Source organism: Taudactylus pleione, unplaced genomic scaffold (genome assembly GCF_031769625.1).
Source record: "Taudactylus pleione unplaced genomic scaffold, aTauple2 ptg000467l, whole genome shotgun sequence".
NCBI classification, from domain to species: domain Eukaryota; kingdom Metazoa; phylum Chordata; class Amphibia; order Anura; family Myobatrachidae; genus Taudactylus; species Taudactylus pleione.
The window spans coordinates 1,825,509-1,849,008 of NW_028284869.1; the positions used below are offsets into that span (position 1 = coordinate 1,825,509).

Sequence of the window (23,500 nt, forward strand, 5' to 3'; positions counted from 1 at the left end):
GATGGAGAAGGAACTAACTTAGGCCCAGGTTGCACCACGGTGATATGGAACCTTTGACACAACGTCTGCTCCTATTGCATAGCTCTGTGAGACGGGGCCTGGGCTATTGGCATCGGTGTAGCCACTGCGCTGGCTTGGCAGCTGACCAGAGATGTCTGGAACCCCTTTGCTTCAGAAAGAACATTACCAGGACACTAGAGGGAGGAATGTTGGTGCCGGTTATACGTAAGCATGTTGGCAATAAGGCACCGTATAGAGAGCTGGATCACAACATGGAGCTGATCGGAGACGATGGCTATGGAGTAATTGTCACCTACACAAAGTGGAACCAATATTCAAAGCATCTCATTAGCTCACTAGGAAGCCCGAGACTGGTTCATGGCAGCCCCACTCGATGTAGGTGACTAGAATACCTTACTAGGGGATAGCACCAGTCCCTAACTAGGAGGACCTATTGAAGCCTGTTACATAGCAATGGCTGATGGAGGAGTAAAAGTTATGCACCCACCACTACCAAGAGTGGTTTCATCTGGCTGAAGTAGATGTCTAAGATAAGGCTCTCTTACGTCTCTGTCCCTCCCTGTGTCCTGTACTTACATTATATATGTTCGTCGTTGACTCTAAAGGGGAGATGGGGGTCACGAGGCCAGAAGAGAAGACATTTGCCCACACGGTGCAGTAAGGCACTCTTCAAGAGCATGGATGAGATCATGCGTCATGATGGGGGGGAAACGGTTCTCGCACTCCGCCCTGCAAATGACGGTACAACCGGTTGGTTTGGGGCAGATTTCCGTTCTGGTCTGGCACCTGGTGTTGTGACGTCCCCTCTGATATTTGTATGTTAGGCACATATCTAAGATAGAAGCACCGGACCACGTGGCGAGCACCATGATCGAACAAATGTTCAGGTAGCGCCAAATTTCACCCTTGGCTGGAGGGTGACAAGTTCCCCGCACAGCATCTCAGTAAGGCACCGTGGAAGCTGATGTTTTTAGTCATCCCCCTGCTGGAAAGCACCACGTGAGTACGTTGTACATTAGTAGTAAGTAGTACCATGAGTTGTATACATTACCTCTACAAGTGCGTGCACAGACTAAATGTCTACTTCCGAGGACACACTGAACGATGTCAGATAGTAACCGCAGATTTCCCAGTGACCCCCTGGCAAAGGGTGTGAGAAAATGGCTGAATTACAGTAATAATGGCAACGAGGTCCAATATGGACACTTAAAACTGTGCATGGACAAAACCACCATTATATAGGTGTGTGAGTGTATATATGTATGTATAAGCACATATACACAACACACACCCTCTTGTATAACACAGAGTTATTGAGCGCGGACGGCTTGCCCCCCCCACCCCTCCCCAGCTGTAATGCGGGACATTGGCTGTAGAGACGGCAGATTGAGGAAGATCACATGACCAGAAAGGATTAAGCACCATAATTAAGACCCCAAAGTCTACGCACGTCTCCAGGCAACCAGCGCCATCAGCTCGGGACAGGTGAGGACGCCATACCACGGGGGAACTGAGGCTGTGCACACACTTGTAGAGATATTACACATACAGTATATATCTGTAAACAGTGGTAGAGGTCAGAGCTGTTTGTCTGAGCTGCTATATCCCGGCCTCTTGCACGAGGCACCTGAAACACTGTAAAAAAAAAAAGAAAAACATTCATAGAAAAAGAAAATATCTAAAATTGGATGTTTTTGTTTTTCCACCTTTTTTTTTTTTCTTAACGTGTAACATTTATCCAGCTGCATGATAACACGGGAAATGCTGTTTTTCAAAGTAATTACCCATATTATATATATATTTTGTTAGTTTTGCTTGTTTTCCCCCGTCGTTGCTTCCCTTGGTGATCGAATCTGAACAAAGCAATAGAGATATGGACACCATAGAACGGTATATCCAACCGTCGTGTCTGCTAAGCAGCACTCTGGGCCAGCCACCCCTGCAGGTGTCTAACGGAATAGCACTGTTTAGCAGACATGGGCCTCGGTGTGCTATAAAAGGAGACTTACGGAACATGTGTGTAACCCACATATATCCCTCCTCCCTTGTGCTGCTACGTCCGCCTGTGGGCTTCCCGCACAGTCTCTTTGCATTACGTACACAATATTTGCTCCACCCAAAATTTAAAGCAGCTCCAAAAAGAGGAGCAGCTAAAGCACATTAAAAAAAAGACCCATAAAACTAACCAGAGACTAAACCTTCCAGCAACAGGGGAACGCCAGCTCTAAACTGGACTAAAAATTTAAAACCTGAAAGTACATCCTGAGAAGACAATTATCCGCCCCAGGATGAACCTCTTGAAAGACCCGTTGACTTATATGTTACTAAAACCCGGGCCAGGAGGGGCTAAGCGCTCCCACCTCCCTCTACAAAACATCAAGGTAAAAACTTTAAAATAATAAAATTAGACATGAAGACATATGCAAAAGAGAGAGTGTAACATGGAACAAGAATTACGTAGAAGTGTCTGCTCGGATCTCAGATGCCCCTGGCGCTCCTGGGCGCTGCTGGTTCATTTCCACCAGATTTTTTTTTTTTTTTTCCTACTGAATATTTTTCTACTTTCCTTCTTTCTGCGGTGGAACTGAGCGGTGCAGTGAGGCGCTGCAGGCTCTGGGAGCTGGAAGGTTGGGGATCGGCCTCAGGTCCCTTTTGCCTCATGAGTTAAACACAGGCAAAATATTCCTTTAGAGGGGCGAAGAGGTGACGGATGACCGGGACGCTCCAGGATCTGCCCAGAAGCCTTTGCCTGGCCAGGCGGCTCATGTTGGAGACGTCTGTATAGTGGACTGGGAACCCGAAGACCCTGTAGAGGAGACACATCCACAGCTCAGATTATACAATGCTTTACATGTGAGGGGCTCATTCTAACACTCTCTTCCTATCCCTTTAGCAGAAGGGCACCGTACATTGGGGCCTGATTCTGAGACGCGCACGGTGGGAAATCTATAGTCGCTTGCTGGTTACGTCAATGCCGCTACTATCTCCTTCCCTTGTGTACACCCATGCGGCAAGAACAGACACGCCCACTTTTAGCACCTGCCTATGTTGTAATACAGATTGGTGCGTTCTCATACGCCGCCATAGGTGGAAGCGTCAGCACTTGCATCAGCCCTACGGCAGGTGCAGTTTATCCGTCTGACCGTGGCGTTCTGTGCGTCTGGGAACGCAGCCGCTTGTATTGACACGCCCGCGACACTCCCATCACGCCCAATGAAAGGACCATTTTTGTGCGCACCACTACCCACCTCCCTGTCACCGCCCACTTATTTCCCACTACATTTCTCATCCCGTCTGGCACGAACGCAATAGCATCTTTATTCGGAGATTACGCGCCGTAGATTTCAGTATTTATTACCCATACGCTAATTACCTCCATTGTCTCGTGTCCTTCATATCTGACTGAACACATGGACATTCACTCATGTTCTAGTAGTAACATCAACTGAACCCCTCAAATACAGCGAACGTTACCCTTAATGCGCCTTCTCCGCCCCTTTATCGCACTTTAATCCTGTATCCTCTATTTGCAGATCTGTATAAACTGGTGCAATCTAATGGTGCGTACACACGTAGCGATTTAAATAAACGATTTGAAGGATATAGTTATCGTTCAAATCGCTCATTTAAATGGTCCCTACCAACTCACCATGACCAGCGATGCACGGCCACGTATGGACGATAGCGATATCGTGCATGCTGGTCAACTTGCACCATTACACCTGGTCTCCGTCCATATATATCTCAGCGTTTCCTTCACCGCTGCATCGGATCACCTGCCTTACCATCGGATCACCTGCCTTACCATCGGACAGTCGACTCAGGATGACCAGGGAATTCACGCTGCTGAAGTCAGATGAAGCTGCAGCAAGCCCAAAAAACAGGGTCGACACGGCTCCATTTTCAAGAACACTGCCCGACGCCGTACCCAAATGGCCGCAGCCTGTGAGCGATCTTGCACACCGAAATCTGCACATGCGCAGTGCGGCATCTGAGAATGCGCAGATCTCGCACCATCGGGTTTACGTAAAACTCTGAATTAGGCCCCAAGTTCAATAGTCTAACTGTATTTATTCAATTAAATGCCCTCTATTGTGAACCAAATAAAACAATGCGGTCACGCGGCCACTTTTCTGAAAGGCACCACTAAAATCAGGCGACTGTTTTAACGTTTGAGGCAAGCTAAGCTTTGTGGAGTAGCTAAACCAAATGCGTCTTTACACCAACATGTAAACCAGCTGTATCTAGACTTGCACATAACTTGGCCTGAAGAGGCAGAGCGAGGATGTACAAGCTTATGTTGGGTGCAGTTGGCACAAATGTAACACATTCTCTGGAGAAACTAGCTATTGAGACTTGGATACACTTCTTTTACGCGTTTCGGAGGCCTAGTGTAAAATGCGTGATGATAATGACAATCTCAGAATCACTGTCTGTTTTCATATTGATCCCATATATAGCACTGCAGCTATATTATGTCACATTACAGCTCTCTATTCGGGATTCTCATTCATTTGTTATCTGCATATGCGTGTTTGAATCTCATTACATTTAATAAGGGAAAGGCTACTAATATTTACTACTAACACTATTCTCTCTCGTGTACATGACACTTCATAACATTGTGTGTGTATGAACGGGGTGAGGCGGCATTTATTGCTACAACAATTAATGTGCGTCTCTACGGAATCGGTGGCGGTATAATAACACACACTTGTGAGGCGCGCATACATCTGACGTAGGAATATTGCGCTGTTCTGAATCGGATGTATATTCAGATACCTGAATCTCTAAATACACAAGGCCGCATTTTCTGCGACCGTATTATTATGCGCATAATTGTGATGTGAAATGCGTCAAACTGCAAACCTGACTAAGTATTTATCTCATGAATACAGCAGAGTACAGTCAAAGTCCTTAAATACACACAGTCCCACCTGGCCCCATGAAACGTACTCACCGTTCCATCTCCGTGCACCAGAGGATGTCCTCCTTCTCATTCATGAACACTGGGAAATGCTGGTCCTTGCCCTGTTTGATGGAGTTAGACCTAGTGGTGATGGTTCGGACTTTGCTAAACTGGAGAAGACAGTTTCATAACTGTGATGACAAATCAGGATCACAGAAGCTTCATGACAGACTGTCGCCTTGTCAGACACCACGCACATGTCCATGTCTCTAACGGATGCAATAGACCTGATAGTCCCCAATACAAGTCCCCCCTCACCAGCTGGCAGAGTGTAAGTGACAGCACAGGGCGGGTACATTCTGCCGTCCACAATGCCCGTCAGTGCCAAGGCTCCGATTTCAGGGGTGACCAGCTTTCGGCTAATGTTGGGCATATGATACGGAGGTGGTGACAGCATGTGATCAGGACAGCAGAATACCCTCGCCCCTGATGAGAGAACACATGTACTCAGGCGCTGTCAGATACACTCTGCTGAGGCTGTATCTACTCTATGAGGGAGATATCGGGATACTTTTATTTCTCTCCTTTCTTTTTCTAAGGGGATAATTACAGAGAGATCATTCATCCCAATGGAAGAAACAAAGCACCTGTGCAATGAGTGGATGTCATACCAGGGATGGGGCAGTGTGCATAGAGTCTCAGTGATCCCTATGGTGAGACGCAGCGACTGTGCAGTAACCGGAGGTCAGTGCAGGAACGGGGGAAGTGTGCACGGTCTCAGTGATCCCTATGGTGAGACGCAGCGACTGTGCAGTAACCGGAGGTCAGTGCAGGAACGGGGGAAGTGTGCACAGGCTCTCAGTGATCCCTATGGTGAGACGCAGCGACTGTGCAGTAACCGGAGGTCAGTGCAGGAACGGGGGAAGTGTGCACAGGCTCTCAGTGATCCCTATGGTGAGACGCAGCGACTGTGCAGTAACCGGAGGTCAGTGCAGGAATGGGGGAAGTGTGCACAGGCTCTCAGAGATCCCTATGGTGAGACGCAGCGACTGTGCAGTAACCGGAGGTCAGTGCAGGAACGGGGGAAGTGTGCACAGGCTCTCAGTGATCCCTATGGTGAGACGCAGCGACTGTGCAGTAACCGGAGGTCAGTGCAGGAACGGGGGAAGTGTGCACAGGGTCTCAGTGATCCCTATGGTGAGACGCAGTGACTGTGCAGTAACCGGAGGTCAGTGCAGGAACGGGGGAAGTGTGCACAGGGTCTCAGTGATCCCTATGGTGAGACGCAGCGACTGTGCAGTAACCGGAGGTCAGTGCAGGAACGGGGAAAGTGTGCACAGGCTCTCAGTGATCCCTATGGTGAGACGCAGCGACTGTGCAGTAACCGGAGGTCTGTGCAGGAACAGGGGAAGTGTGCACGGTCTCAATGATCCCTATGGTGAGACGCAGCGACTGTGCAGTAACCGGAGGTCAGTGCGGGAACAGGGGAAGTGTGCACAGGGTCTCAGTGATCCCTATGGTGAGACACAGCGACTGTGCAGTAACCGGAGGTCAGTGCAGGAACAGGGGAAGTGTGTACAGGCTCTCAGTGATCCCTATGGTGAGGCGCAGCGACTGTGCAGTAACCGGAGGTCAGTGCAGGAATGAGGGAAGTGTGCACAGGGTCTCAGTGATCCCTATGGTGAGGCGCAGCGACTGTGCAGTAACCGGAGGTCAGTGCAGGAACGAGGGAAGTGTGTACATGGTCTCAGTGATCCCTATGGTGAGACGCAGTGACTGTGCAGTAACCGGAGGTCTGTGCGGGAACAGGGGAAGTGTGCACGGTCTCAATGATCCCTATGGTGAGACGCAGCGACTGTGCAGTAACCGAAGGTCAGTGCAGGAACGGGGGAAGTGTGCACAGGGTCTCAGTGATCCCTATGGTGAGACGCAGCGACTGTGCAGTAACCGGAGGTCAGTGCAGGAACAGGTAAAGTGTGCACAGGGTCTCAGTGATCCCTATGGTGAGACGCAGTGACTGTGCAGTAACCGGAGGTCTGTGCAGGAACAGGGGAAGTGTGCACAGGGTCTCAGTGATCCCTATGGTGAGACGCAATGACTGTGCAGTAACCGGAGGTCAGTGCAGGAACGGGGGAAGTGTGCACGGTCTCAATGATCCCTATGGTGAGACGCAGCGACTGTGCAGTAACCGGAGGTCTGTGCAGGAACGGGGGAAGTGTGCACAGGGTCTCAGTGATCCCTATGGTGAGACGCAGCGACTGTGCAGTAACCGGAGGTCAGTGCAGGAACGGGGGAAGTGTGCACAGGGTCTCAGTGATCCCTATGGAGGAACACATCGCCTGTGCAGTGATCATACAGTGCCTTGTAAAAGTATTCACCCCCCTTTGGCCTTTTACCTTTTTTGTTTCTTTTTTTTTTTATCTGAATTTTATGTGATGGATCTGTACAAAATAGTCTAATTTGGTGAAGTGAAATGATAAATATATATAAAAAAGAATCTTTATAAATAAAATTCTGAAAATTGGCATGTGCATATGTAATCACCCCTTTGCTATGAAGCCCCTCAAAAGTTCTGGTGCAGCTAATTACCTTCAGAAGTCACATAATTAGTGAAATGAAGCCCCCCTGTGTGACATCTAAGTGTCACATGATCTGTCAGTATAAACTCACCTTTTCTGAGAGGCCCCAGAGGCTGCAACACCACTAAGCAAGAGGCATCACACCATGAGGACCAAGGAGCTCTCCAAACAGGTCAGGGACAAAGTTATTGAGAAGTACAATTCTGGGTTGGATTATAAAAAAAATATCCAAATATTTGATGATTCCCCGGAGCACCATCAAATCCATCATCATCAAATGGAAAGAACATGGTACCACAACAAACCTGCCAAGAAATGACCGCCCACCAAAACTCACAGACCGGGCAAGGAGGGCATTAATCAGAGAGGCAGCACAGAGACCAAAGGTAACCCTGAAGGAGCTGCAGAGTTCCACAGCAGAGACTGGTGTATCTGTGCCTGTGACCACAATAAGCCGTACACTCCATAGAGCTGGGCTTTATGGAAGAGTGGCCAGAAAAAAGCCATTACTTAGTGATAAAAATAAGAAGACACAATTTGATTTTACCAAAAGGCATGTGTGCGACTCCCCAAATGTATGGAGGAAGGTGCTCTGGTCAGATGAGACTAAAATTTAACTTTTCGGCCACCAAGGAAAACGCTACGTCTGGTGCAAACCCAACACATCCCATCACCCCAAGAACACCATCCCCACAGTGACACATGGTGGTGGCAGCATCATGCTGGGGGGATGTTTTTCAGCTGCAGGGACTGGGAAACTGATTTGAGTCGAGGGAAAGATGGATGGTGCTAAATACAGGGATATTCTTGAGCAAAACCTGTCAGTCTGTCTGTGATATGAGACTGGGACGGAGGTTCACCTTCCAGCAGGACAATGACCAGAAGCATACTGCTAATGCAACACTCCAGTGGTGTAAGGGGAAACATGTAACTGTGTTGGAATGGCCTAGTCACAGCCCAGATCTCAATCCAAGTGAGAATCTGTGGTCAGACTAGAAGATTACTGGTCACAAGCGGAAACCATCCAACATGAAGGAGCTGGAGCAGTTTTGCAAAAATCCCAGGGGCAAGATGTGGCAAGCTCAGAGCCTTATCCAAAGCGACTTGTAGCTGTAATTGCCGCAAAAGGTGGCTCGACAAAGTACTGACTTTAGGGGGGGTGAATAGTTATGCACGCTGAAGTTTTCTGTTATGTTGTCCTAAATGTTGTTTGATTCACAATATAACAAAACCACAACGTCACAGTTGTCGGCATGTTCTGTGACTGAAATGACGCACACCTTCACACAATCCATTGTAATTCCAGGTCGTGAGGCAACAAAACATGAATACTTTTGCGAGGCACTGTATGTCGGAGCAGGGACGGGTGCACAGGGTCTCAGTGATCCCTATGCGAATATCTGTATCACATGTAAAATGGCCACTTGTACATGTGTGTACATAGGGACTTGTAAGGAGGACATATAATATGTAGGTTTATCACATCCATTCAGAAGAAAAAAAACTTCACATAGTTAGACATGTCCTGTACAGTGCACCTGTCTCCACTCCTAGAGGCAGCCATGTTGTGGCTATACCAACACCGCAGCCTAGCCTCGTACCTCATGCCTCAGTGATGTCATTGGCTTGTTATTAGCAGCGCTGACCTTAGTCCTACTACACTGTAATGGGTAAACTTACTAGCAATCCAGTCTGATCGAGTTTTATTTATTTTTCAACTCTATTATCTATCCCGAAATTCGGGTGATTTGATGCTTCTGAATCTCACAAACTTACTAAGAAGTGAGTTTAGCGGAGAGTGAGATGGCCGATGGTGAAGCAGATCGAGATTTCTCCCCCCGAGTAACAAGTTTAGATAGAGATTACTCACCGGAGATTGCAGTGTCTTCTCTCTGCAAAACTTTCCCAAACAAGCAGCCTGCACATATCAGTGAGGTATATCAGTGAGGTATATCAGAGAGGTATATCAGTGAGATATGTGAAGGATGCTTGTGTGTTGTACCTGTTAAATGTATAAAAAAAAAAATATTACGTAGGGTACCCTTCTCCCAAAACAGCATAAATAGCCCTGGACTGCTCGGCCAGTCCTGGTTCCTAAAAATACGGGGGAAAAAACGAGTAGGGTTACCCCATATATTAGGAACCAGCACTGGGCTGCTGAGCCTGTCCTGGATTTAAAAATACAGGGGGAAAAATTGTGTAGGGGTCCTCCTATTTTTAAAACCAGCACCGAACTCAAATCCGACCGGGGTATAATGCCACAGTCAGGGGACCCTATCACCAGGTCACCCCAGCCAAAGTATTATCACCCCAAGTCGGTCAGCCCAAGCCTGGGATCTCAGGGGAGGTGGTCCCTCCACTCCCGAGCACCCCTATTCTGAAGCCCGGGGCTCTTCCACACACACTTGGAGCGTTGGGTACAGGGGTAATGGTAGTGAACTCTTTTTTTGTTTACAGTGGGAGTACGGGTGCCAGACGCCTGCTGGCACTTGTAGTTCCTAAACAGCAGCCACACTCCATTCCTTTGACTCCAAAAATTACTGATTCCTCACTCCTGATAATATTTTTCTTTTTAGCTTGATAAAATTAATTTTTATTGGGCAACATGACATCATTTACTCTAATGAATCAATGGCTATATATACTCTTTCATACAAAACCTAGATATACACAAAGAGATTGGCTATGTTTGATTTCTAGAATCCAATTTATCATGGGATATAATGAACTTTGAGGATGGTATTATACCTTTATAAGATGACTAGGGTCTGATTACAGGTATTTAATCTTTAATATGCAATAACTATGTAGGTATCACCTATGAATATTGAACTAATATCACATTGATAGGGATGGTATTTTCTTATTATATTTTTTACTTTTGGCTCATTGGAACAATTTGGATATCAATAAGCACATATTCACCATTTGACTTATACATTTTTGAGGTAATTCTATAATCGCAGAGTTATTAAGTTTATTTTATTTCACTATTTTTTAACACATATTCACTCTCCTATTTATTTGTTTTTGTCACAAGATTCAACTCAGACACTTTATATCTCTCCAATTTTGAACAATTTATAATCACTTTCCAAACACAATGATGAACAATTTATGTTCATCTTTAATAATTTGGCATCACATTGCATTAGAATTCTAATAAGCATTTTTTAATCTCATTTCACGTTCACGTGATGTTTGTTTTTCTTTCTCTTCCCTTTACTCTCTTTTTATATTTATATATTGTCTCCCTGTACAATATAGAAGGATTCTGTTAGACTAGTGGATCTAGATTTAAGCCTAAGACTAAGCCTGGGGTGCTCGGGAGAAGGGGGACCCCTTTATTGGTGGTCCCCATCTCCACTAAGATCCCTGGTTAGGGCTGAGAATGCTTTGGCTGGGGTGACCCAGTGATAGGGTCCCCTGACTGTGGCATTACACCCCTGCCAGATTTGAATCCGGTGCTGGTTTTAAAAATAGGGAAATCCCTACACAATTCCCCCCCTATTTTTGAAACCAGGACAGGCTCAGCAGCCCAGTGCTGGTTCCTAAAATACAGGGTAACCCTACTCGTTTTTTCCCTCGTATTTTTAGGAACCAGGACTGGCTCAGCAGCCCGGGGCTGGTTATGCTTTTGGGGGGTGACCCTACATAATTTTTTCTTATTTTTTTTAACATTTCACTCTTTTTTTTTTTTACTATATAAAGGCAGAAACATACATGGATCACACTGATCTGTGTATGTTTCTGCTGAACTCGCAGCTCACAGGCAGGTGAATTGAGTTCACGAATTTGGACAGGAGTTTTGTCCGTTCTGATGAGAGTTTTGGAACTCTCATCTTGGTAAATTCCTGAATCCTATCTTCACTAGTGAAAAGTTACTCAAGTTTGGCCGATAGTGAAGAGAGTTTGTTAACTCTCAAGTATTTTCCTGTAGCAAAGGAGATTTCTCTCCCGAGTTTGACATTAGTAAGTCTGCGAGTGGGAAAACTCTCCAGAGATTGCTAACTCCACCAAACTTGATTGTTAGTAAATTTACCCCCAAGTCTGCAATACTAGTGCTTCATCCCACAAAATGGCTGCCTCAACGTAAGCAGGTGATTGGTGCACTGTACAGGAGCTGCGAGACAGCATGGCAACAGCGACCAGGTCCTGACTGCACTGCATGCGGCACTTCCTAGTGCATGAGTGTTGGGACTACATACAAGGGCGTTAGACACAAGAAGCATCGTGCTAGTTGTTGCCAGGGTTACTGGAGCTTGACAACAGAGGGCGGAGCTTTGACAACAGAGGGTGGAGCATAACATCAGAGGATGGAGATTGAGAGGATAGAGCTTGAAAACAGACAACACCCTGAAGGCCGCATGGCTGGATCCACTGCTCTATCTACAGAAGAGTGCGACTATCACAATAACATTATATGAGAGTATTATTTATATAATGTGATACCCACTATAGGCATATTATACCATTAGAAGCCCCTTTGAAATAACCTAAGAACGCTAATCCCACAATTGCGTCTCACCTTTGCTATCCTGCCATGTTCCAGACAGTCTTGTAAATCCAGCCTATCGTTTACTGTAGACGCCAGAGGCCTAGAGGGATGCAGAAATGAGCAATGATAAATAGCGAGCAGGTATAGTCCGGCGGCCAGTGCCAACACAATCAGGTACTTGTCCCAGCACAGAATACACATTGGAAAATAAGAGATATGCTAAGAACTTACCTTTGTTATCTCTCTTTCTACGAAGTCCATAGGGTCCACAGGAAGACCTTGGGGTATAGGTGATGATGGGAGTCATCCGGGCACCATGCAGTTAACTTTTCTTCCCAGGATGCACTGGGTCCCTCTCCTATACCCCGCCCCCGGGCCAGAGGAACCTCAGTTTCGTAGCAAGCCAAAGGCCAGAGAAGGATAAAAGAGAGAGAAGGAAGTCTGGAACACACTAGAATCACATTCTCACACAGAAGGAGACGGAAAACCGGTGACCAGAGCAAAGCCCATCTGAAGCAAGGAGCAACAGGGTGGGTGCCCTATGGACCCTATGGACTTCGTAGAAAGAGAGATAACAAAGGTAAGTTCTTATCATATCTCTCATTTTCTACTTCAGGGTCCATAGGCTCCACAGGGAGACCTTGGGGATGTCCCAAAGCAGTTCCTTCAAGGGTGGAGACACTCCAGGGCAGAGAGTAGAATCCACTGCCCGAAGGATGCATCCGGAGAGGCAAAGGTATCAAATGCATAATACCTCAGAAAGGTCTGGACAGAAGACCACGTGGCCGTCTTACAAAGGTGAACAGCCGAGGCGCCACAGCGAACTGCCCACAAAAGGACCCACAGACCGAATAGAATGAGCAGTAACAGAGGGCGGCACTGGAATGCCCTCATGAGTGTAAGCCTCAGAGATTGTCGCACGAAGCCACCTAGCCAAAGTTTGCTTATTGGCAGGCCATACCTTCTTGTGAAATGCATACAGGACAAACAAGGAGTCTGACTTCCAAAGGAAACTGGTATGGTCCACATAAATCCTGAGGGCACACACAACATCCAATGAGGCCTCACCAGCTGAGAGGTCTGGGTAATTAAAGGCCGGCACAATAATTTCCTCATTAATGTGGAAACTAGAGGTCACCTTTGGAAGGAAACCAGGGCGAGTCCGAAGCACGGCCCTGTCCTGGTGAAAAAACAGAAATGGGGAACGACAAGAGAAAGCCCCCAAATCAGACACTTTTCTGGCAGTAGCAATAGCTAGAAGAAAAACTGTCTTAGCACTGAGCCAATTAAGATCCACTGAGTCCAGGGGTTCAAATGGAGGGCCCTAAGGACAACAGCCAAATCCCAAGGCGCCACAGGAGGGACAAAGAGAGGCTGTATGCGAAGGACCCCTGAAGGAAAGTGTGGATGTCCGAAATAGGAGCAATCCTACGCTGGAACCACACTGAAAGGGAAGAGACATGCACCTTCAGTGAAGAAAGGCGGAGACCAAGGTCCAAACCCAACTGCAGGAAAGCCAAAACTCTGGATACCCTAAACACTTGGGGGTCGTAACCTCTGGGACGACACCATTCAAAGTAGGTATGCCACACCCTGTGGTAAATCCTGGCAGAGGCAGGTTTCCGTGCTCTGAGCATGGTGTTAACCACCGAGCCGCTTAAACCCTTGGACCTTAGGAGGGATGTCTCAAGAGCCACACCATCAAAGACAGACGACCCAGGACCAGGTAAAGGCAAGGACCTTGAGACAACAGGTCCAGACATTGAGGCAACAGCAAGGGAGTGTCGATAGAGAGACGTCAGGGCCACGCTGGAGCCACCATCAGGCCAGTGCCTCCCTCTTGCTTGAACCTCCGAAGTACTCGAGAAAGAAGGGAGATTGGAGGAAACAGGTACGCAAACAAGAAGGTCCACTTGACTGACAGAGCGTCTACCAAGAGAGCCTTGGCGTCTCTTGTCCTGGACCCGTACACTGACAGTTTGTGATTGTGTCGGGAGGCCATGAGGTCCACTTCCCGTAGGCCCCACCTGTCCACTAGGTGCTGAAACACATCTTGGTGAAGAGACCATTCCCCGGTATGCACGTCGTGACGGCTGAGGAAGTACGCTTCCCAATTGAGAACTCCTGGATGAACATTGCCAATATGGCTTGTAGAAGGCTTTCGCCCATGTCAGGCTAAGTGACACCTCTGACATTGACGCCTGACTTCGAGTCCCTCCTTGATGGTTTATGTAAGCCACGGTCGTGGCGTTTCTGAATGAACTCGCACAGGTTTTCCGTGAAGAATGAGTCTAGCTTGTTGTAGGGCCCTGAAGACTGCCGGAAGTTCCAATATGTTGATTGGTAGAGCAGACTCTTCTGCTGTCCACCGTCCTTGAAAAGAGCGTGAACCCGTCACTGCACCCCAACCCCGGAGGCTGGCAGAAGGACCCAGTACGGAATCCAAAAGGGGCGCCCCTTGGTGAGGCGGGCCGACTGCAGCCACCAAGTCAGAGCTAGACGCACCTCTGGAGAGAGTACAATAGTTTGTGTCCTTATCCGATGGGGTAATCCGTCCCATCTGGAGAGGATCAATTTCCGCAGAGGCCGGGAATTAAACTGGGCATATTCCACCATGTCGATCGGCGACACCATGGATCCCAGTAACTGCATGGCTGAGTGTGTGGACACTCGGCGACTGTGGAGGCATCTGCGTACTCGCATCTGCAAAGTAGAGATTTTATCTGTGGTCAGAAAAATCTTCTGCTGTTGGGAATCCAACAGAGATCCCAGATGGATCATCCTTTGGGATGGGATCAGGGAGGACTTTTTCCAATTGATCAACCACCTGTACATCTGTACTACTGATATTGTCAGATGTAGGTGGTGGTGAAGTACCTCTGGAGACCTTGCCAACAGCAAGAGGTCGTCCAGGTATGGTAACAGGCGGACCCCCTGAAGCCGCAGATGGGCTGCCATTACCGCCATAATTCTTGTAAACACCCGAGGTGCAGTACAGAGGAAAAATGGCAGGACCTGAGACTGGAAATGCTGTTGTGACACAGCAAACCTGAGAAAACGCTGGTGAGCCGACGCAAACGGAATATGTAGGTATGTGGGGAGGAGCCGGCTGGTAGACAGGGAAGGCTGCCTCCCCTGGCCACTGTTTAACCCCTGTGACGCTGGTGCATTCCGCAGAACTCCAGCCCAATGTCCCTGGTGGCCTAGTGGGAGCACAGGGATCCTCCGGGGTCCCTGCTAGCCAAGACCCCAGAGGCCCGCCGAGATCCCCGCATCAGTACTGGCGACTCGGCGCCGGCGGGGTGACAGAGCGGTAGTGATGACGTCCCCTGGACTGTCCGCGCTGCCGCTATTCTGAAGAAATCTTTTGAAAATAAAAAAATCTTCAAGGGGTTGTGTTTACAGCCCCTCTACGCATCAGTGACCCGACTCCGGCCGGGCACACAACGAAACTGAGGTGCCTCTGGCCCAGGGGTGGGGTATATGAGAGGGACCCAGTGCATCCTGGGAAGAAAAATTAACTGTGTGGTGCCCAGATGACTGCCATCATCACCTATACCACAAGGTCTCTCTGTGGAGCCTTTGGACCCTGAAGAAGAAAGATTCATTAGGTCCCACCAAACAGAAACGGCTTTCCTAAAATGCTGATAATTCAATCATTTATAGTATATTCTCATGATAGCCTCTCTCAGCACGGGTCACAATCAACCATGAACAAAAAACTAAAAGAGCACTTCTCATTTTGCACTAGTGCACCTTAAACTTCCTACACTAGTGCGCAGACGGAGCCATACATTTTATTTATGATAAAGGGGGAGATTTATCAAACCTTGGAGAGAGAGATATATAAAGTACCAACTAATCAGCTTCGGTCATGGTTCAGGCAATAAATTGTAAAAACAAGAGATATGGTAAGAACTTACCTTTGTTATCTCTGTTTCTACGAAGTCCATAGGTTCCACAGGGTTGACCTTGGGGTATAGCTGGATCTGGAACCACAGGCACCACGCAGTTAAAGCTTTAGCTCCCAGGATGCACTGGGTCCATCCTCCTCTATACCCCGCCCCCGAGCCACAGGCACCTCAGTTGGTAAGTAGCCAAGGCCGGAGGCGGAAAAACAGAGAGAAGGAAGACTGGAACACACGAGAGCCATACTCACAGAAAAGGAGACTGAAAACCGGTGACCAGCAAATACAGCCCATATGAAACCAGGTGACTCAGGGTGGGCGCCCTGTGGATCCTATGGACTTCGTAGAAACAGAGATAACAAAGGTTAAGTTCTTACCATATCTCTTGTTTTCTACTTCAGGGACCACAGGGTTGACCTTGGGGATGTCCCAAAGCAGTCCAACTAAGGGCGGGGACGCTCCTGTGCTGAAAGGAGAATCTGGCGCCCAAAGGAAGCATCCTGAGAGGCGAAGGTGTCAAATGCATAGAACCTTAGAAAGGTCTGGATGGAAGACCACGTGGCCGCTTTACACAGCTGAACAGCCGAGGCGTCACGGCTAGCAGCCCACGAGCGACCCACAGACCAAGTAGAATGAGCCTTAACAGAGGCTGGAACCGGTACATGCTCCAGTGTATAAGCCTCAGAAATAGCCAAACGAAGCCATTTAGCCAAAGTTTGTTTGTTGGCAGGCCAACGCCTCCTGTGACAACCAAAGAGGACAAACAAGGAATCCGACTTCCTAATGGAACTAGTCCGGTCCACATAAACTTGAAGAGCCTGGACCACATCCAAGGAGGCCTCACCAGCCAAAATGTCAGGTGACTGAAAAGCCGGCACAACAATTTCCTGATTAATGTGGAAATTAGAAACCACCTTACGAAGAAAACCCGGACGAGTGCGAAGCACTGCCCTGTCCTGGTGAAAGATCAGAAAAGGAGGACAAACAGGAAAGTGGCCCCAATTCCGACACCCTCCTAGCTGTTTTTCTCTTGGCAATTGCTTCAGTCATAAGAGACAACCGCTTGAGTTCCCCCGACTCTAGTGGTTCTAATGGAGGACCCTGAAGGGCCCAAAGCACCACAGCCAAATCCCACGGAGCCACCGGGGAAACAAAGGGAGGCTGAATCCTGAGAACACCCTGGAAAAAGGTGTGAATATCAGGTAGTGGAGCAATCCTGCGCTGGAACCACACAGACAGTGCAGACACATGGACTTTCAAAGAAGCTAGGCATAAGCCGAGGTCCAAACCAGACTGAAGGAATGCCAAAATCCTAGAAACATGAAACACTCGAGGATCGTAATTTCTCGTCTCACACAATTGAAAATAGGTATGCCACACTCTGTGGTAAATCCTGGCGGAGGCAGGCTTGTGCGCCTGCAGCATCATGCCGATGACCAAGCTTAAGATGGACGTCTCAAGAGCCACGCCATCAGAGACAGACAACCCAGATCCAGGTGAAGGCAAGGACCCTGAGTCCGGACCGGACGGTGAGGCAGAAGGAACGGAGCCTCGATTGAGAGACTCCGCAGATCTGAGTAGAAAAGGACGTCTGGGCCAAGCTGGAGCCATCAGCAGAAGCGTGCCACCGCCCTGTTTGAATTTCCAAAGGACCCGAGGTAGTATGGATATCGGAGGGAACAGATACGCCAACTGGAAGGTCCATTGCACAGACAGCACATCCACCAGGTTTGCGTTGGCATCTCTTGTCCTGGACCCGTACACGGGCAACTTGTGATTGTGACGGGAGGCCATGAGCTCCACCTCCGGCAGTCTCCACTTGTCCACGAGTAGTTGAAACACCTCTGGGTGAAGCGACCATTCCCCGGGCTGCACGTCGTGATGGCTGAGGAAGTCTGCCTCACCATTGAGGACTCCTGGAATGAAGACTGCCGAGATGGCTGGAAGATAACATTCCGCCCAAGACAGAATGCGTGACACCTCCGTCATTGCTGCTCGACGGTGAGTGCCCCATTGATGGCTGATGTACCGTGGTGGCGTTGTCGGACTGAACCTGCACGGCTTTTCTTTGAAGAGCGTGACCTGATAACTGGAAGGACCTGAACACATCCCGAAGTTCCAGAATGTTGATCGGGAGAATTGCTTCTTCCGCTGTCCAACGGCCCTGAAGTGAAAGTGGACCTGTCACTGCACCCCAACCCCGGAGACTGGCATCTGTTGTGAGAAGAACCCAGTCTGGGATCCAAAAGGGGCAACCTCCGGTGAGATGAGATGTCTGAAGCCACCAAGACAGAGACAGACGCACCTCTGGAGATAATACCAGCATCTAAGTCCTGTTCCGGTGTGGTAACCCGTTCCATTTGGATAGAATCAGCCCCTGCAGGGGCCTGGAATGGAATTGGGCAAACTCCACCATGTCGAATGTCGAGACCATGGACCCTAGAACCCTCATTGCCGAGTGAACAGACACCCGCAGTTGTAAGGAGGAAATCTTTTATGCAGAAGAACTGTTGGGGAGGTCTGTGACGAAAATAGAGGGCGTACCCCCAGAGGGAGACCCGCCTCATCAGGCAGAAGGTTTATCCTCCGGCTTGGAAGTAAGGCGTCTAGCACTCCACGCTTGCTTCTTATGTTTAGGGGTGGCCTTGGATGCCAACTGCCTCGGGAAGGACTGCCCCTTGGACTTTCCCTGAGAACAAAAGGACCGAAATGCAGAGGTCCTAGCCTTAGAAGGTGCAGCTGCCGAAGGTAGAAAAGCTGACAATAACTCCCCATTAAAGGGTAAGGCCTCCAGGCCCTTCTTGGAGTCCGTATCCACCCTCCAAGAACGCAAGCAAAAAGAACAGTGAGCAGACACGGCTGCGGCTGAGACTCTGGAAGTCAGAAGACTGGCATCCAAAGCCACCTCTCCAATATATGAAGCTGCATCTCTCATCTGTCCCACTAAAGCTCTCTGAACTTCAGGAGCCTCCTCAGGAAAGGTATCTTCTAGTACATTGGCCAAGCTTTCAATGGCTTTAGCTACCCAGGAGATGGCCATGGACGGACATGCCACAGCCCCTGAAAGAGAATAGATTGACTTCAAGCAAGTCTCCACTTTTCTGTCCGTGGGATCCTTTAAGGATGAAATAGAGGGCATAGGCAAGGTAGCACTCTTGATTAAGCGAGTAACATGGGAATCCACCGCAGGTGGAGTTTCCCACTTTTTACTGCAATGACCAGCAGGAAACTGATAATTAGACGCTAAATGTTTCTGCGGCTGGAACCTCTTACTAGGCAACTGCCAGGCTTCCACCATGTGGTCAGTCAGCTAGTCAGATAGAGGAAAAACTGCCGAAGTCACTTTTGCCTGTTTGAAATTTGGGTATTTGTATTTTTTTTCAGCCGGAGCATCATCATCAATATCAAGAATGGATCGAACCACCCTAACCAAAGCTGGCACATTAATAGAAGATTTAGTCTCTACTTCCCGGACAGGGGAATCCGAGTCAAGAGTCCTCCGGTAATTCTCCATCATCCGAGGACGCATCAGAGTCTGACATCTGTACAGACTGGGATGACATAACCGGGCATTTAGACGCCTTCTGAGGCTTGTCATTTCTGAGCATAGGTTGAAAAGCTGAAGAAGAAGCCGCCAAACTCTGGACTGAACTAGAGAACACACCCACCCAAGGTGGTTGACCCGCCTGGGGGAGTCTCTGAAAGGGAATGACAGACTGCTGAGTCACTGGAGGAGACTGTATATATACACTGGTAACCCCGTATAGGGACTGTTAGTCCACGAGTAGTTGAAACACCTCTGGGTGAAGCGAGCATTCCCCGGGATGCACGTCGTGACGGCTGAGGAAGTCTGCCTCACCATTGAGGACTCCTGGAATGAAGACTGCCCAGATGGCTGGAAGATAGCACTCCGCCCAAGACAGAATGCGTGACACCTCCGTCATTGCTGCTCGACTGCGAGTGCCCCATTGATGGCTGATGAGGCCCAGGTGGAGAATGCAACAAATGCGGCATACCCTGGGAGGGGAGGATGGCTGGTTGGGATAACCCCCATATGGGGGAGAGTAGCTGGGACCGCGAGGCGATCCGCGATGGAGGCCAGCACCTGAGAAAACACCGCCCAAGGAGGGTCCTGTCCCGTAGTTGGGCGGTTAGAGTTACCAGGTAACTGATGGCACCTCATACACAGCCCATCCTGTGATAAATCCTCCTTATTTACCCTGTGAAGCACCGTCTGCAGGAGAACAGAGTGGGAGCCGCGGAGCGCTCAACTTCCTTGTCAGACATGATAATATATATATATATATATATATAACAAGAGATATGGTAAGAACTTACCTTTGTTATCTCTGTTTCTACGAAGTCCATAGGGTCCACAGGGTTGACCTTGGGGTATAGCTGGAACAGGATCCATGGGCACCACACAGTTAAGCTTTTAGCTCCCAGGATGCACTTGGGTCCTCCTCTATACCCCGCCCCCGAGCCACAGGCACCTCAGTTGGTAAGCAGCCTAGGCCGGAGGAGAATATGGAACAGAGAGAAGGAAGACTGGAACACACAAGAAACCATATTCACAGCAATAGGAGACGGAAAACCGGTGACCAGCCACACAGCCCATTTGAAGCCAGGTGCGTCAGGGCGGGCGCCCTGTGGACCCTATGGACTTCGTAGAAACAGAGATAACAAAGGTAAGTTCTTACCATATCTCTTGTTTTCTACTTCAGGGTCCATAGGGGGTCCACAGGGTTGACCTTGGGGATGTCCCAAAGCAGTTCAACTAAGGGCGGGACGCTCCTGTGCTGAAAGGAGCACCCGGCGCCCAAAGGAAGCATCCTGAGAGGCGAAGGTGTCAAACGCATAGAACCTCAAAAAACGTTTGAATAGAAGACCAAGTGGCCGCCTTACACAGCTGAACAGCAGAAGCGCCACGTCTAGCAGCCAAGAGGGACCCACAGAACGAGTGGAATGAGCCTTAACAGAGGCTGGCACAGGTAAACCCTCTTGTGCATAAGCCTCACAAATAACGGAACGAAGCCAACGGGCTAACGTTTGTTTGTTGGCAGGCCAACCCCTCTTGTGAAAACCAAAGAGGATAAACAAGGAATCAGACTTTCTAACCGAAGCCGTCCGGTCTACATAAATTCTAAGCGCCCGGACCACATCTAAGGAAATCTCACCAGCTGAAAGATCAGGGGACTGAAAAGCTGGCACAACAAGTTCCTGATTAATGTGGAACTTCGAGACCACTTTGGGCAAAAACTCAGGACGAGTGCGGAGCACCGCTCTGTCCTGGTGAAAAATCAGGAAAGGAGGGCGACAGGAAAGCGCCCCCAATTCAGACACCCTCCTGGCCGAAGCAATTGCCAGGAGAAAAACAGTCTTAAATGTCAGCCACTTGAGCTCCACCGCCTCAAACGGAGGACCCTGCAGGACCCGTAGCACCACCGCCAAGTCCCAAGGAGCCACAGGAGGCACAAAGGGAGGCTGGATCCTGAGAACACCCTGGAAAAAGGTGTGAACGTCTGGTAGTATTGCAATCCGCCGTTGAAACCACACGGACAAGGCGGACACATGAACCTTCAGAGATGCAAGGCGTAAGCCGAGATCCAATCCTGACTGAAGAAATTCCAAGATCCTAGAAACTCGGAACACCTGAGGATCATAATGTCTGGACTCACACCACTGAAAGTAAGTGTGCCACACTCTGTGATAAATCCGTGCTGAAGCAGGCTTGCGTGCCCTGAGCATGGTACCAATAACCGAACTGGAGAAGCCCCGAGACCTCAAGACGGCTGTCTCAAGAGCCACGCCGTCAAAGACAGCCGACCCAGATCCGGGTAAAGGCAGGGCCCCTGAGACAACAGGTCCCGACGCTGAGGAAGAAGGTACGGAGCGTCGATGGAGAGGCTCCTGAGATCGGAGTACCAAGGACGTCTGGGCCACGCCGGAGCTACCAGCACGAGCATGCCACCGTCCTGCTTGAATTTCCGCAGAACCCGAGGAAGCAGGGATAGCGGAGGAAACAGATACGCCAGGTGAAACGTCCATTTCACCGACAGCGCGTCCACCAGACTTGCGCCTGCGTCTCTTGTCCTTGACCCGTAAACGGGCAACTTGTGATTGTGACGGGAGGCCATCAAGTCCAGCTCCGGCAGTCCCCACCTGTCCACGAGTAGCTGAAACACCTCTGGGTGAAGCGACCATTCCCCGGGATGCACGTCGTGACGGCTGAGGAAGTCCGCCTCCCAATTGAGGACTCCGGGGATGAAGACCGCCGAGATCGCCGGAATGTGACCCTCCGCCCAAGTCAGGATACGAGCCACCTCCGACATCGCTGCCTGATTGCGAGTTCCGCCTTGGTGGTTGATATACGCCACCGTGGTGGCGTTGTCGGACTGCACCTGTACCGCCCTTCCGTGAAGAGCAGGGCCGGACGACTGCAGGGCCCTGTATACTGCCCGCAGTTCCAGGATGTTGATGGGGAGAAGTGCTTCTTCCGCTGACCAACGACCCTGAAGCGACAAAGAGCCGGTCACTGCCCCCCAACCCCGGAGACTGGCATCCGTCGTGAGCAGGACCCAGTCCGGGATCCAAAATGGGCGCCCCTCGACCAGATGAGCTGTCTGAAGCCACCAAGCCAAAGATTGCCGAACGTCCGGAGACAACACCAGCACCTGATAGCGGATCCGGTGAGGTAACCCGTTCCATTCTGATAGAATCAGCCCCTGCAGGGGCCGGGAATGGAACTGGGCAAATTCCACCATGTCGAATGTCGACACCATGGATCCCAGAACTCTCATAGCCGAATGGACCGACAGGCGGCAACGGCTCAGGCAACTGTGTATCCGCAGCTGTAGGGAGGCGACCTTCTCCGGAGTCAGGAAGATCCTTTGCTGACGCGAATCCAGCAGGGCTCCCAAATGAACCATCCGCTGTGATGGAATCAGGGAGGACTTTTTCCAATTTATCAACCACCCGTGTGCTTGCAGGCAAGCGATCGTCAGGAGGAGATGTTGAAGCAGTACCTCCGGGGAGCTCGCCAGCAACAGGAGGTCGTCCAGATACGGCAGCAGCCGTACATTCTGGTTCCGAAGATGTGCGGCCATGACCGCCATAATCTTCGTGAACACCCTCGGTGCCGTGGAGAGACCAAAGGGTAGCGCCCGGAACTGATAGTGGTGTTGAAGGATAGCGAACCTCAGATACCGCTGGTGTGAAGATGCTATCGGAACATGGAGGTAGGCGTCCTGGATGTCCAGGGACACCATGTAATCCCCCGGTTCCATCGCCAGAATGATGGAACGTAACGTTTCCATCCTGAACTTGGGAACTCTGAGGAATTTGTTCAGAGACTTCAAGTTGAGGATAGGGCGATGAGAACCATTGGGTTTCTGCACCAGAAACAGAGACGAATAATACCCCGTCCCTCGTTGTGATAGAGGAACGGGAACAATGACCCCTGCTTTCAGCAAGGACTCTATAACCTCCTGAACCTGTAACGCCTTGGTCTTGTCCTGAGAAGGACTTGTGCAGAAAAACTGGTGGGGTGGTCTGTGCCGAAAAGACAGGGCGTACCCCTGGGAGA

At 49.5% G+C, this 23,500-nt stretch overlaps 1 protein-coding gene across 1 annotated transcript in view; it reads right to left on the reverse strand.

Annotated features, from left to right (window-relative positions):
* Positions 1 to 1,385: 1,385 nt before the first annotated feature.
* Positions 1,386 to 23,500, reverse strand: part of LOC148504578 (DNA (cytosine-5)-methyltransferase 3A) — a 28,711-nt gene continuing 6,596 nt past the window's right edge. The window contains exons 7-9 of the mRNA XM_088448836.1: positions 12,038 to 12,107; positions 4,982 to 5,100; positions 1,386 to 2,827 (exon numbers count right to left, since the gene is read on the reverse strand). Of these exons, the coding sequence (XP_088304962.1) occupies positions 2,686 to 2,827; positions 4,982 to 5,100; positions 12,038 to 12,107 (331 nt within the window). The 3' untranslated portion in view covers positions 1,386 to 2,685. The remainder of the gene's footprint in view (positions 2,828 to 4,981; positions 5,101 to 12,037; positions 12,108 to 23,500) is intronic.